The 13,765-nt window shown below is 37.1% G+C and overlaps 1 protein-coding gene across 3 annotated transcripts in view; it reads left to right on the top strand.

Moving 5' to 3' along the window:
• BTC (betacellulin) overlaps nt 1-13,765 on the top strand; it is a 43,366-nt gene that overhangs the window by 10,711 nt on the left and 18,890 nt on the right. The window contains exons 2-5 of one of the 3 annotated variants that reach the window (XM_072773855.1): nt 4,766-4,992; nt 5,247-5,358; nt 7,503-7,658; nt 12,901-12,999. In XM_072773855.1, the coding sequence (XP_072629956.1) occupies nt 7,592-7,658; nt 12,901-12,999 (166 nt within the window). In that variant the 5' untranslated portion in view covers nt 4,766-4,992; nt 5,247-5,358; nt 7,503-7,591. The remainder of the gene's footprint in view (nt 1-4,765; nt 4,993-5,246; nt 5,359-7,502; nt 7,659-12,900; nt 13,000-13,765) is intronic. The other 2 variants (XM_072773856.1, XM_072773858.1) reach the window with 2 other exon arrangements.

Raw genomic sequence — 13,765 nt, forward strand, 5'->3', positions numbered from 1 at the left:
AGAGAAACACACTGACAGAAAATTAGTGGAGTTAGAATGAACTCTTGCATTTAGTCAATATTAATGGGCCAATGTTGGTTCTTTGTTTTGGAAACTGCACCATGGTACTGCAAGATGATGACATTAGAGGAAAGAAAAGTGGGTGATAGGGGTACAGGAATGCTCTGTATTTTGCGACTGTTCTATAAATCTAAAATTATTACAAAATAAACAGTTTAGTACAAAAAAGGCTCTCCAGGAGATCCTAATGGCCAACCAGTTTGGACAATCACCTGGTTAGAAAATAGGGCTGAAAATAGAAAGTAATCAGTTAGCTGATTGTAATTTCAGAATCTACCACAGTGCCTAGTGATAAATTCTAAGTAAATATTTATCTTAATGCTGAGACCATGGATATTTTGTGACAATTAATGGAATTATGAAAAAGAATACGAAGGCAAAATCATAAGGATAGAAAGTAGAATGGTGGTTGCCGGGGGCTGGGAGAGGAGGGACTGGGAAATCACGGTATAGTGGGTATAGCATTTCAGTTTTGCAAGATGAAAAGCGTTCTAGAGATGGATGGTGACGACGGTCGTACAACAGTGTGAATGTGCTTAATAGCACTGAACTGAGCATTTAAAGATGGTTAAGATAGGAAATTTTGTGCCATGTGTGTTTTACCACAATAAAAACATTTAAAAAAGAAAAAGAAGAAGAAGACGGAGAGTAGAGTGTTGGTGGCGCCCATACAAGTGGCGTGGGAGTCGGGAAAAGAGCTGTCAGAGTTGAGTGAAGAGGGGAGGACCAGTCAGGAAGCCGAGAATGGGGGTGGATTTTAGATGGAAGATTTGGGAAGGGCAACCGTATCAAATACTGTGGAGGGAGGCGGCTGAGGCTCAGGAAGAGGCCACTGGTGGGTGAGCAGTGAGGAAATCACTGGTGCTCTTCAAAAGCCAGGGACAAAACATTGGTGGTAACTGAAGACACACACACACACACACAGACACACACACACACACACGTGACCGAAAAGATAGACATTGAAGCAGTGAGTAGAAAAGAGAAATTTTGGGTTTATGAGAGCCAACTTCAAATCACAGACCAGTTTCTCAGCAAAGGTTTCCTCTGTGTAGTTCAGAGGGCACAACTTGGATTAATGAACTAAAATTCCAGGAGGGCAGCTCTCGCCTTAATTTTCTTTCAAGTAGAGATTTGGAAGAAATGGGATCAGCAGCTTGGGACGTGGTGAGCTTCCCCTGCCTGGATATGTTTATGGTCTGGTGGCACTTTTGGAAGTTGTGTAAGGTGACTCTGGAGTTAGACAGGAGGTGTGTCAAATGACCCCCTAAGGTTCTTGGGTCTCAGCACGAGCACGGCATAATGTTACTGCAGTTCGGGGGTGCTTTGTTGCTCGGAAGACAGGGTTTCAAATTAAGACACCGTCAGCTGACTTCCCTGGGAAGAAAGGAAGAGACAGGACACTTGAGACCTTAGGAACCACTGGTGAAGGATTTTGAAAAGGAAATTGAGTTTTCCCTCCCTAAACTATATTCAGTGACCTTGTCTGCTCATGAATGAGATATCAAGGTTCACATCACCAGCGATGTCATGGGAATATCACATATTCCTCACACAATGGGGTAAGAGGATATCGTGGGATTTAGTACCAATCCCTGCCACAGGCTCTGGTTCAACCTTATATTTTACCACTTATTAGAGTAATAAGTTATCAGTGGGGATTATATTATGAATGCAAAGAACCATGGCATAACTATAATTGATAAATCATGTTGACAGAAGTTTCAAATGTGATTATTTTAGGAGACACATTTCTAATGTTGCCATCCTTTGATAGAAAATTTCTATGAGAAAATTCTCTAATCACTTTAGATACATGACAATTGTCCTGAAATGGAGAGTAAGAAGAATGACTGAATGTGTGATTTAGATGTGAGATGAAACTCCACCCAAGAATAATAGGCAACACTTCCCACTTGCTTCTACCATGACAAAGGAAACGCACCCCGTTCTCTCCTACCGATTTCTACCCAACAGCGTTAACACTGTTAAATGCCTCTGAAGTGGTTTTCTAGACTACTCAGATTCTTTATCGGGAATCTGTCTTTCAGGATGTGGTAAACAGACATTGCCGAGCTTCAACTGGAAATATGTGGTGTGACCATGCCTCAATGTGTCTTATTTTCATAGGTCACCCAAGAAAATCAATTGAATTATTGCACAGTCACACCACACACATCAAGAAGGCTCTTGTTCTGAATACTCTTTGTAGAATTCTTCACTCCAGCTGGACAGTTTTCCTCAGTATCTTCCAAACACACTGGGCTCATTTTTATGAGCCTTTGATCCAGTTTAGTTCCCAAACTCTGTGAAACTTTTCCCTGTGGTTTTTGCAGCTCAACACATTGCCTCTTTTTGGGATTCCAATAGAATCCATTTTCTATATACCCGACACTTAAAATACACTGCCTAATATTTCTTTCCTTCTACTTCTGGTCTTGGCAAATAGTTTTGTTGATAAAGATAATAATGGATTAATGTTAAGTTGGATTGGCTTTCCCTAGCTCATTTCAAGAGCCTAAATTCTGGGGCTTTTTCACGTTGGATAAGCATCTACTCTAAAATTCTATGTTCTTCTCCTTACCATTATTAAAGTTTGATGACTGCTTGCTCATGGGTCAGAGACTGTGTTATCACCAAATCCAGAGGCCAACTCCACATTTTTCTCCTCATTTTGCAATCGGATAATCCTCCCTGATAACAAGTTGTTCTTTTTCTTGGTTCCTTTCGCCTCCTCTCTATGAACTATTATGGAAATTCAGTGAGCCCAGAGCTTTTCATTTAAAGTATTATAATGTCTGGCTGTCTAGAATGGTCTTATCTTAAAGGAATGGGAATCAAAAAGTCAAGTTTTGACAACTGATGATTTCTAAGAAACCAGTTCTAGGTTATTATGGGGTTCCCATCAATTTAGTCATTGTTGTCACAGATTTAATAACAGTCACAGTGGGGGAAAAAAGGTGGATTTACTGGCAAAGGCATTATTGTAGTGTTGACAGTTTTCAGATATATGAGTTAGTTTATGTATGACAGGTGGTTAAATTACTTCCCTATCTTAAAAATATAAGATTGTGAAGTACTTTTATGAGGTACAAAACTGTTATTCATCATCCTTAGCCTTTCTTAAACACCAAGGTACTGTTTCTACTGTTTGGGATAAAATTTTACATGAGAAGAGGAAAGAGTTCATATTTTACTTTCCTAATTTCGAATGAACATAAACTATTTGTGAAGACCTCTTTTCTTTTTTCTGTCCAGTCTCTACTTCCCTTCCTAGCCCTAAAAATCTAGAAGCCTGTCTTTAAGTTTTATAGTATAGACAGTTTCCCAGGTGATATGATTTGAGAGACTTTGGAAAACTCCTTCCTTGTCTTAGAATATGGCTGCCCACAAGATGTCTTGATGCCCCAAATGCTCATTGGGTTGGGACACGAACAATATGCCTGTCTTAAGAGCCCTTTGACTATTTCCTTTGTCTCTTCTCAGCTCCCTACCCATACCAGGTTGCCCCTTGTTTTGGACTTGGATAACACCACGTCCACGGTATGAATTCTGACCCCTCATTCAGCAAAGGGCCAGAGATTGAGGCTATTAGCACCCACTGCATGGAATTTTGTCCAAGAAATAGGTGATGAAAGTGATTGGGGCAGACATATTTCTCTTTCATTCTTTCTTCCATGAACTACTTCAAGATGCAGTTTTTTTGTTTGTTTGTTTCTAAAATGCTTTAAATAGCTTATGTAGGAGTGAATATGTTGTATGAGTAAAGTTTAGTGTCTCTGTGGTGCACTTTGGAGATGCATCTGCATGATGGGTACATACTTTGCATTGCTTTGCCTTCCTTTTCACTTCGTCTCTTCTTTTTTCCTTATTCTCATAACCTCAGAACTTGTACCTCCCAAATAAAGTGATAATCCCTTCATATATATCTCAGGGTCTGCTTCCTAGAAGACCCAAGTTGAAGCACTTGATTTTAGAATATTTGAGGTGAGCAATTTTTCTCCTTGCACATCTGCTTTGAAAGTAAATGCATTTGGAAAGGAAATTATATTTAAAAGTTATCTTCTATTTGGGAGAATGTCAAAGGCAAAACAACAATGAAAAAAGATGGAAAAGGAGTTAACAAAAATAGATGGAAGAGAATGCTAATGTCCAACTTCACCCTAATTTTAGTTTTTGTCACAGTCCACTACAAACCCACAATGATAAACATCATTCCATTCTCTAATATTTTTTTCAACTGTATGTTTTTTCTTTTCTTCTTCTTTTTTTTTTTTTTTTTTTTTTTTGGAGAGGGAAACAGAATCTTAAGCAGACTCCATGCTGTGTGCAGAGCTAACATGGAGCTCGATCTCATGACCCTGAGATCTTGAGCTGAGCCAAAAGCAAGAGCCAGATGCCTAACCAACTGAGCAACCCAGGCATCCCTTCAACTGCATGTTAGATGTAATCTCTTTTTAGACTTAGAAAATGTTCTTTGGATAGTGTGCATACTCAGGATTCTGTTTTTCTTTTTGACAATGAAGACACAATGAAAAAAAATTCCCCAGATCCTTATAGTTTTTACTCTGAATGTTGATTAAAACTATAAAAACCTTATTTTTCCAAAGTGAGAGATATGATTTATAATCCCTTGGTGGTTAGACAGCAACATCCATGATCTGACTTTATCTACTGTGTTTGTATCACTGAATCGCTTAACCAGCCAACTGAATCAGTAACCCTGTCAGACATACTGAGTATACTGAGTCACTGGAAGAACTGTCCTGAGAATACAAGGAACCATACGAGATGCCATATTTCTCTTCATCACCTGAGGCGCCTTCACTTCAAATATCTTTTAAAAAAAACTGGAGAGAAACAGCATGTGCAAGGTCAACAAACCATTTTGCCTCACTAAATACATGCCTATAAGCACACTGTAGGAATGTGGTATGTATATGTATATGTATTTGTCTTTTGTTCTTTATTTCATAACCATATTTTACACACAGATCAAATCACAGCAAAAATGTTGAAATTTGTGAATGTCCACCTAAGAGAATGATAATCTCTGATTTACCAGAGTAATTAGAACTCTTTTTTAATTTCAGATCTTTTATAGCTGCTATTGTGTTGAGTACCTATCCTGTGCCAGGCATTACCAACGTTAGTAATTCATAATTTATTTTTTCTCTTTTTTAAAGCACACAGCTGGATCCCTACCATGTAACTTACTATGACCTCAGTTTACAGATGGGCACCCTGAAGTTCAATGTTGAGTGACTTAATCATAATAACAAAGCTAGTGACTAGCAGGTATGTCCAGGATTCAAATCTGGTGCCATTTGACTGCCAACTTCCCCTTTTCCCATTAATCTATACTGCCTCCTTCTAATATAAATAGAATTTTAGAGATTTGACTATGAGATATTCTTCTAATTTCTGCTTATATTCAAAGATAAATAAATTCTCCTTTGAGGGACGCCTGGGTGGCTCAGTGATTGAGCATCCTGGGATCAAGTTCTGCATCGGGCTCACTGCAGGAACTTGCTTCTCCCTCTGCCTCTGCCTCTGCCTCTCTCTCTGTGTCTTTCATGAATAAATGAATAAAATCTTTAAAAAATATTCTCCTTTGATTTAGGGTTGGATTTTTTAATGAGACATAGAGTGTGGTTCAAATCCTAAAATGAGATTGATACAATATCATAAGAAGTCATTGGATTTGGTAGATATAAGTAGAAGTTAAAATATCAAAGAAGAAGTCCTAACTCATCAGAATACAGATGAATGGCCATTTTTGATAATGTTATATTTATTTTTAAAAATATAAAATATACTTGGCTCTAAAAAATGGAAAATGCAGCTCAGAGATGAGGCAAATACAACATACATGACTATTTATGTTGGTCACATTTGATCTTCTTAAATAGTTGACCCAGCTGGTGTACAACTTACCTCAGAATTTAGCAGTTAACTATGAGACAGTGGGTCATGCTCCTTGTCAGGCTGGTTCTCTTTCAATGCTTATATTGTTCCCAATGACTTCATTCTCCATGCTGGCTGACAGGGATAATACTTTTAATAAATTCTGCGATTTTTAATTTGAACATTTCATAAATGGAGCTTTGACTCATGAAAATAGAATTGGGTTTCTTTTCTTTTTGTCTTTAATTTTTTGAGTACAGTTGATATTTAAAAACTAGCACCAGAAATAGAGTCTCAATTTCCCACTGCTTAGCAAACACAACTAATTTAACATTATTTTGTTTTATTTTGTTTTTTTTGCCTTAATGAATCTTTCAGAAATTCTGTAGGTCACGTGAGGTAGGTTGAATGAAGGAATAAGAAAACAAAAAGATTGTGAAATATTTGCCAGATAGGTGAAATCTAATACAATTTTAAAGGAGATATTTAAAAAGTCTAAAATCATTTTTTTACGTAAAAAGTAAAAACAAAACAAAAAGAACAAACCCATCAATATACCGCTTCTCAGTAGAATAAGAGATATAGGAGTTTCCTTTTGTTGTAAGCAGACTAAAACCCCAGTATTTAACCAAACAACCAAAAATGGCTGATATGCCGTGGGGGTGCATTACCAGAATATAGTACCCACAATGTGGAGGACAAGAGCCCCATTCTATTCTGTCTTTGCCAGACCATGTGAAACGGCACCTCGGTTTGACCTTACATTTAGGGGACCATCGCAAGGCTTATGAGGGTCTTGATGAGCAGAGGTAAAATGTGGTTAAAGAAATCAGGATGTTCAGCCTGAAGAAGAGAAATCCTTTCAGGAAGATCTGATAGCTGGCTTCAAATAGGTGAGAATCTGTCATGGGGAAGAGAGATTAGACATATTCCAGGTGATTCCAATGAACAGAGTAAAATTACAGAATGGCAAAAACCAGCTTAACATAAAGAAGCATTTATAGAGCTTTAGAAATAGGTGCTTAATAATCTTTTGAATGAATGAATGGCTGCAATTGAAAGAATGGATGGATGGTCTCATTGAAATGGAATGCTTTAGAAGAGAGTGAAGACCCTGTACTGAAATTTTAGAGGCAGGCTTGGTGAACTTTCCCAGAGAATAATTTCAGAGGAGTTGAATGCTGGTTGGTAGGATATTTTAATATCTCTAAGAGTCTTACTAATTCTGAAATTTAATAAAACTTGTGACTCTTCTGAATGAAAATCATATTTTCCACATCTAAGTACCATATTGTCTTTTATTTTCTCTAAAGTACAATCCATACTTTCTCTGATAAAGATGATTATTTTAATAACATATTTTTAAAATAAGTTCTTTTACTATATTATCTCATTTGGTTTTCATAAACCAGATTATGGGATGAGCAGGGAACCTATAATTTTATTTTTTCTTGAGGAAAAAGATCAGGATAGATTGTTAATTAGCTCAAGGTCACATAGTGAATTAATGACAAAATTCAATGATCTTTCCACAGGATAATGAAACTTTCCCTAAGAAATTTTTTGAGAGTCAAAATTTGAACCTTTGAAGCTCTGTGATTTATATTAAAGCTACACATTCAAAATGAAAGCTATATTTGGACAAAAAGCATTAAAACAGGTTGGAGAGAATTGCAATGGTTCTCAAGCAGGTCAGTTTTCCTCCCAGGTATATTTGGCAATGGTGGGAGATGTTTTTGATTATAACAACTCAGAAGTAGAAAGCAGGATGGGGGGAGGATGCTACCGGCATTTGGAGGATAAAAGCCAGGGGTAATCATCCTATGATGCACAGCCTCCCATAACAGAATTATCCAGCCCCAAATGTCAATAGTGTGAAAGTTGAGGAACCTTTGAATGTCTTACATTCATTTTAAGCCAGAACTTGGATTCCTGTGAACAATGAGATGAGATGTATACAATGTAAAATACCTTTAAAAAGCTCTTATTTTCTAAAGCCACCAAGTCTTTTATAGTTTACTTTATGAATATCTCGCATCTTCATTTCTTCTTCTCTGTACCCGGTCCCACCACCTTGGCTTAGGTGTCCGAATCACCTATACTGGTATCAAAGTAACCTTTTCAAACAAACACACAACAAACGAACAAAAAGATTATGTTGTTTTCACTTAAAGCTTTTCAATGACCCCAATTTAGGTGCCTGATCTGTCAGTAATTAGTAAATTAATATGGTCATATGTTATGTTATCTACTTGTGCCCCAGCCTGATCCCCCTCACGTTCCCCACCTACCCCCCAAACGACAAGTTGTATTACTTGTACCGTGTCCTTTTACAAGTTGTCTCTCTTTTTTTTTAGAATCCCTTGGTTAATTACAACTTTATTTGTTCCTTAATAATTAATATTTTAATAAGGTAATAAATATACACATATTTTAAAAAATCTAATAGTACTAAAAGGTTTACAACAACAAATAATAGATCTTGGCACCATGGCTTCCTTCCTCTTTACCTCCTAGAAGCAACCACTTTTAACTATTTTAAGTGTTTTCTTTTGTATTTACCTCCATCTTGCTAAATAACTTGCTTGAAATGCTATTTGTTGACTTGCCAAACTTGGATTCTACCTATTGAGTTTCTTTTCTCTCATAACTTCAGTATATTACTATAAAGGTGATACTCAAAATATTTAAGAACTGGCACAGCAAAGATACTGATAAATCACCACAGTTTCCCCACATGGCATAAGTAGGCTAATTACAGACTCTCATTTTATGATAATTTTTGATATAATAATGTGCATTATCAGTATTTACATTATTACTACCATATAAACATTGTCTACTGATGAAACAAATAATATCAATGATTATGTTATCCAGAAGTTATTGATTGATGTTTTTAAAAATCATTTCTTTCCTGTTAAAAACTCACCACAATCCTCACCTTCTCCATCAAGTCTTTGTGGCTAGATAGAGTTGATTCTCCACCCTGGGTTACTCCTGTGTCTCCTCGGTTGTTGTCCCTACTACACCACGCCTTAAATATTTGTGTGTCTACCTTACTTACCAGAACGTGAGCTCCTTAAGATTAGTGATATTATCTGTTATCTTTGAGCCTTCAGTGTCTTGTATCACAGTACTCAATTTGTTGAATTATGGGTGGAACAAGAATGTCTCTTTTCCTGGAAGCAGCCTTCAGTATCAATACTGAATACTGAGTAAATGGTTTTGTGTGCATTTCTGTGATTTCTGAGTCAATTTGTAGAGTTCACAAACTGAAATGCTTGTCAGGTCTAGGCAGTTAAAATAATTGAGCCCAGCCAGCCTGATAGGATCTGTAGAATTAAAGGGGTCACCTGCAGCTTAGTGGTCTCCAGTTGTTTCCAGGAAGGTATTTCAGACCTGTGTTGCCAGACCTTCTGCTTTTTCAGTAGAAGCAGAAAAATCCAGGTGAAATATGAGCTGTCACGATTCAATTTTTTAAAACTGTGCAGATCAAGAAAATGGTTCTTCATCTGGATCCAGTTCGTGGCTGCCAGCTCGTGACTATAACCTGAAGACTGTGGGCGAGCAGATAGCGTGTGCTAGCCCAGGGCCTCGTGCAGGGCGCATGCTTCGCCGGAGCATGCCTCCTCCCTAGGAGTCCTGCCTAGGGCTCTTCCCAGGGCATCCTTTCACCAGCTGATGCCAGCATGTGGAGTAAGTCGTAGCAGAGAGTCTGGGCACGGGCCCCCGCCTGCTGGAAGGTTGGAGGGCCCTGGGCGGGTTTTGAAATCAGGGGTCCCTCTGTTAGGTGGAAGTGGAGAATGGTGGGTTAAATTATAAGTGATAGTAGAAATGAGTGTGCGTAGACCAACAATTATATACTAGGTCCCAAGCCATGTGCCTTTTCTTATGTTACTTAATTTTATTTTTACAAGAACTTCGAGAAGGAGATATTGTCATCCCTAGTTTGTAGATGCTGAATCTCTATAAGATTTAGAGTTTTTGTAAAAGTCCCACCATTAGAACAGATTAACTCCAGAATTAAGGGTTCCTAATTCTGCCCATAGAGAAAGCTCACGTATGAGATTTTAAGCATGAATTAAACCTATTTTATAATAATAAAATAAATTGATTGAAATTTCCCACTGAAATTTTCCATTGAAATTTTCTATCCAGTAGAAATGGATACTGGGATTTTTAAAATCTGAATGTTGTTTTGTTCTTTTATACATTGATTTATTCTTCTTTCAACATTTGTTGGATATTTATTGTATTCTGTGTTAGTTACCAGGATTACAAAGATGATTAAGTATACAATCGGTGTGCTTGGAAAGTCCTAAATGATTATATGTTTCTGGCTTGTTGAAAGTGTGAAATGAGGGTGGCAGGTATAAAAGTCCTGAAAAATCTAAAAATTTGGTGGCCAAATTGCGTGTGTGATTTATAATTGGGGAGACACTCCTTTTTTTGTTGTTGCTACAAATAAAATATGCTACTAGAAAATTAGAAAGTACAAATAAGGAAAATTAAAAAAAAAATTCTTCTGACCAATGTGAGTAACACTACTTACTTACCCACCTTTATATCTCTTTATATCTATATTTTTTTACACTTACCACAAACAGATGCAGACAAACCACAGATCACGGAACGTTATTATTCTATAGCCTATCTCTCTTGCTAAGGAATATATCAAAATGTTCTATTAATGTTTGAATTATGCCTGAATAGTATTTCATGTATTTAATCATCTGAGCCTTGTTAGATATTTAGGAATTTCCAATTATTTTTAACCCATGTTACATAGAGAATTTGTGCAGCTAAGTCTTTTTATGTAACTTGGATTATTTCCTTAGGGGAAATTACAAAAATGAAATGACTGCATTTAAGCATTTGTACATTTTTTTAGTTTTTTGTTTTTTTTTTTGTTTTTTTGCTTTTAGCATGTACGGCACTAAACTGTCCTCTAGTAAAGTAATGCTAATTTACCTTTCACCAGTGGATTTGAATTTATTTTTTTTAAACATTTTATTTATTTATTCATGAGAGACACAGAGAGAGAGGTAGAGACACAGGCAGAGGGAGAAGCAGGCTCCATGCAGGAAGGGATGTGCGACTTGATCCCGGGACTGGATCACAACCTGAGCCGAAGGCAGATACTGAACCACTGAGCCACCCAGGTGTGGAAATAGATTTGAATTTCTTTTTCTATTTGCTTTTTTCAATGCTAGTTATCACATTTTTTTTTTTAACCTTTTCTAATTAGATAGCTAGAAAAGAGTCTCTGTATTGAAAGAATCTTTTTGGAAACTATTTTGGCCTTTGAACTTGCTAGATACTATTGTCCTCTGACACAATAGTCTCACTTTGTGTTGTTATGATTAATTGATTAGCCGATTACTTGCCTTTATAGCTTTGGAGCACTTTGAGAGTAGAATCTGTCCTATCCACCTTTGTGTTTCTGGATGTTCATGGATGTTTGTTGAACTGAGTTGAATTAAGAGAGCATGCACAGCTTAGCAACCATTGGCCAGATGGATAAGCATCAGTATACCCAGTGGGCAAGTTATTCAATTCCTGCCAGTTACATATAATGAGTAATTTAAGTGAGCATCGATTACAGGCCAGCACTGTGTTAAGTGCCTTGCATACTTACCTGATTGAATCCTCGCAGCATTGTTCTGAAGAAGAGATAATAATTATCTCCACTTTGCCAATGAGGAAATTGAGAGGTTATGAAATTTGTTCAGGTGCCTGACTGTAAAGTAGCAAAAATAGGTCATGAATTCAGGACTAGCTAGCTCCCAAGCCATGTCATCCCTCCCCATCTTCCCTCCTCTACTTCTCCTGCCATCTCCAACTTATTATTATAGACAATTATATATTATTATAGACATTATATATTATATATAGAGACATTTTCATATATATATATATATATATATATATGAAAGTGGAGAGAAGAGTATAATAAACCTTCTTATAGCCACTGCTCAACGTCAACAATGAGCAGTATGTGCCCGATCTGTTTCATCTGTAAGTTTCTCTCAGCACCTCGTACCCACCTTCCCTTGTTGGATTATTGTAAAGTAAATCTCAGTTGCATTACCTTCATTAATAAGTATTTAAATTTATATATTTAAGAGATATGGACTCTTTTTTAAACTGAACCACAATATGATTATCACACTTTAAATTATCTGCAACAATTCCTTAATATTATCTAATGTCTGGTCTGGGTCAGATTTTCCAGATTAGCTCATTAGTGATTTTTTACAGTTGATTTGTTTGAATCAGGTCCACATAAGGACTACACATTGTATTCTAAACCGTCCTAACCGTAACACAGCATTCCTTTCTCCCCTATACCTTTCCATGAGGTCTGTCCTTCTCAACGACAGGAATACTTAGCTGAGGGAAGCTACAATTTTTTTTTTTTGGAAGCTACAATTTTTAAAGAATTCCCATAAATTGAATATCCAGTTCACATATCCCAAGAAGAAAGTCCAAACAATAGTTAATGCCTGAGAAATATTGAGTCTTTTTGGAATGGAGAGAGTAGGTTGCCACGTGGTCTTGTCATCCATTTTCTCTGGAAATTCATCCATTTTCTCTGGAAATTCATCAGTATTTGTACAGTGGCTGAGAACTCCATCTTTCTGCTTCTGGATGTCTCCATCACAAGCTATGGCCAAGTCTCTTCAGAGACTAAGATATATAGTTAGATGTTTGTGAAACTGGCTTGAAAATTCTGTCTTTGGCATTGAGGTTAAAAAATTAGACATGCTGGCCTGTGTACCGCCACTTCTTTGTTGTGGGAGAGTGCCTTGGCAGTGGAAGTCAGAGGTTTGTTATTTTCATAAATGGGTCATGACTTTGGTAAAGTACTTTGCATTGAGGAAATTTTCAAGTTTTCATGCTTGTTTTGGTTCTGTTTTAAACTTGAAGGTCTAGCGATCCTCCACTGTATTGTGGCAGATGGGAATTCAACCAGAGGTCCTGAAAAGGATGGCCTTCTCTGTGGAGATCCTGGGGGAAACTGCGCAGGTAATGCTTAACAAGTGATGCATTTGTATTTTATCAGCCTCATGTTCAATATTGGAAAGTGGAGTTCCCTAATTTTAACTTTTAATATTATAGTAATCATAAAGCTACGTAGTTTTTTGAGCACGTGCTGATGTACCAGGCTCTCTGCTAAGTGCTTTATGTATAGTAATGCCTTCACTCCCCACAAGGCCCCTCTGAGCTGGATAGTATTTATTTCAAGATGAAACCCAGAAAGATTAAGTAACTTGCCAGAGGTTACAGAACAGGAAAATTGCAAATCTGAGATTCACACTCAGTTCTTTCTGACTCTAGTGCTTCCATTTTTAATAAATACACTATTTTAGGTGTCACAGGCATGTGCTTCAGACTCTAGCATGAAATACCTTGGATGAGATTCATAAAAAGTTGGCATATTCTATTCAAAATATTTTTTTCTATTCCACAACTTAAAAGAAGGGACAAAGGCAGTAACTTTGACAGATTTTTACCTTAAGGATCCTTGATTCAGTATTGTCAAAGCTATTAGTCCAATGTGGGGATGAGGCTTGGTAAGGGGTCACATAATAGGTATTTTAGGTTTTGTGGGCCACGCAGCCTTTTGCAGCTACTCAAGTTGCCCATTGTACTGTGCAAGCAGCCATAGACACATTGCAAACGATGTATTTCAAGAAAAATGTATTTAGAAAAACAGGCTGTGGGCCAGCTCTGGCTCTAGGGCCATAGTTTGCTGACCCCTGGTCTAAGGTTCTGTCTACCCTTTATAGAG

Source organism: Canis lupus, chromosome 13, assembly GCF_048164855.1.
Source record: "Canis lupus baileyi chromosome 13, mCanLup2.hap1, whole genome shotgun sequence".
Taxonomy (NCBI): domain Eukaryota; kingdom Metazoa; phylum Chordata; class Mammalia; order Carnivora; family Canidae; genus Canis; species Canis lupus.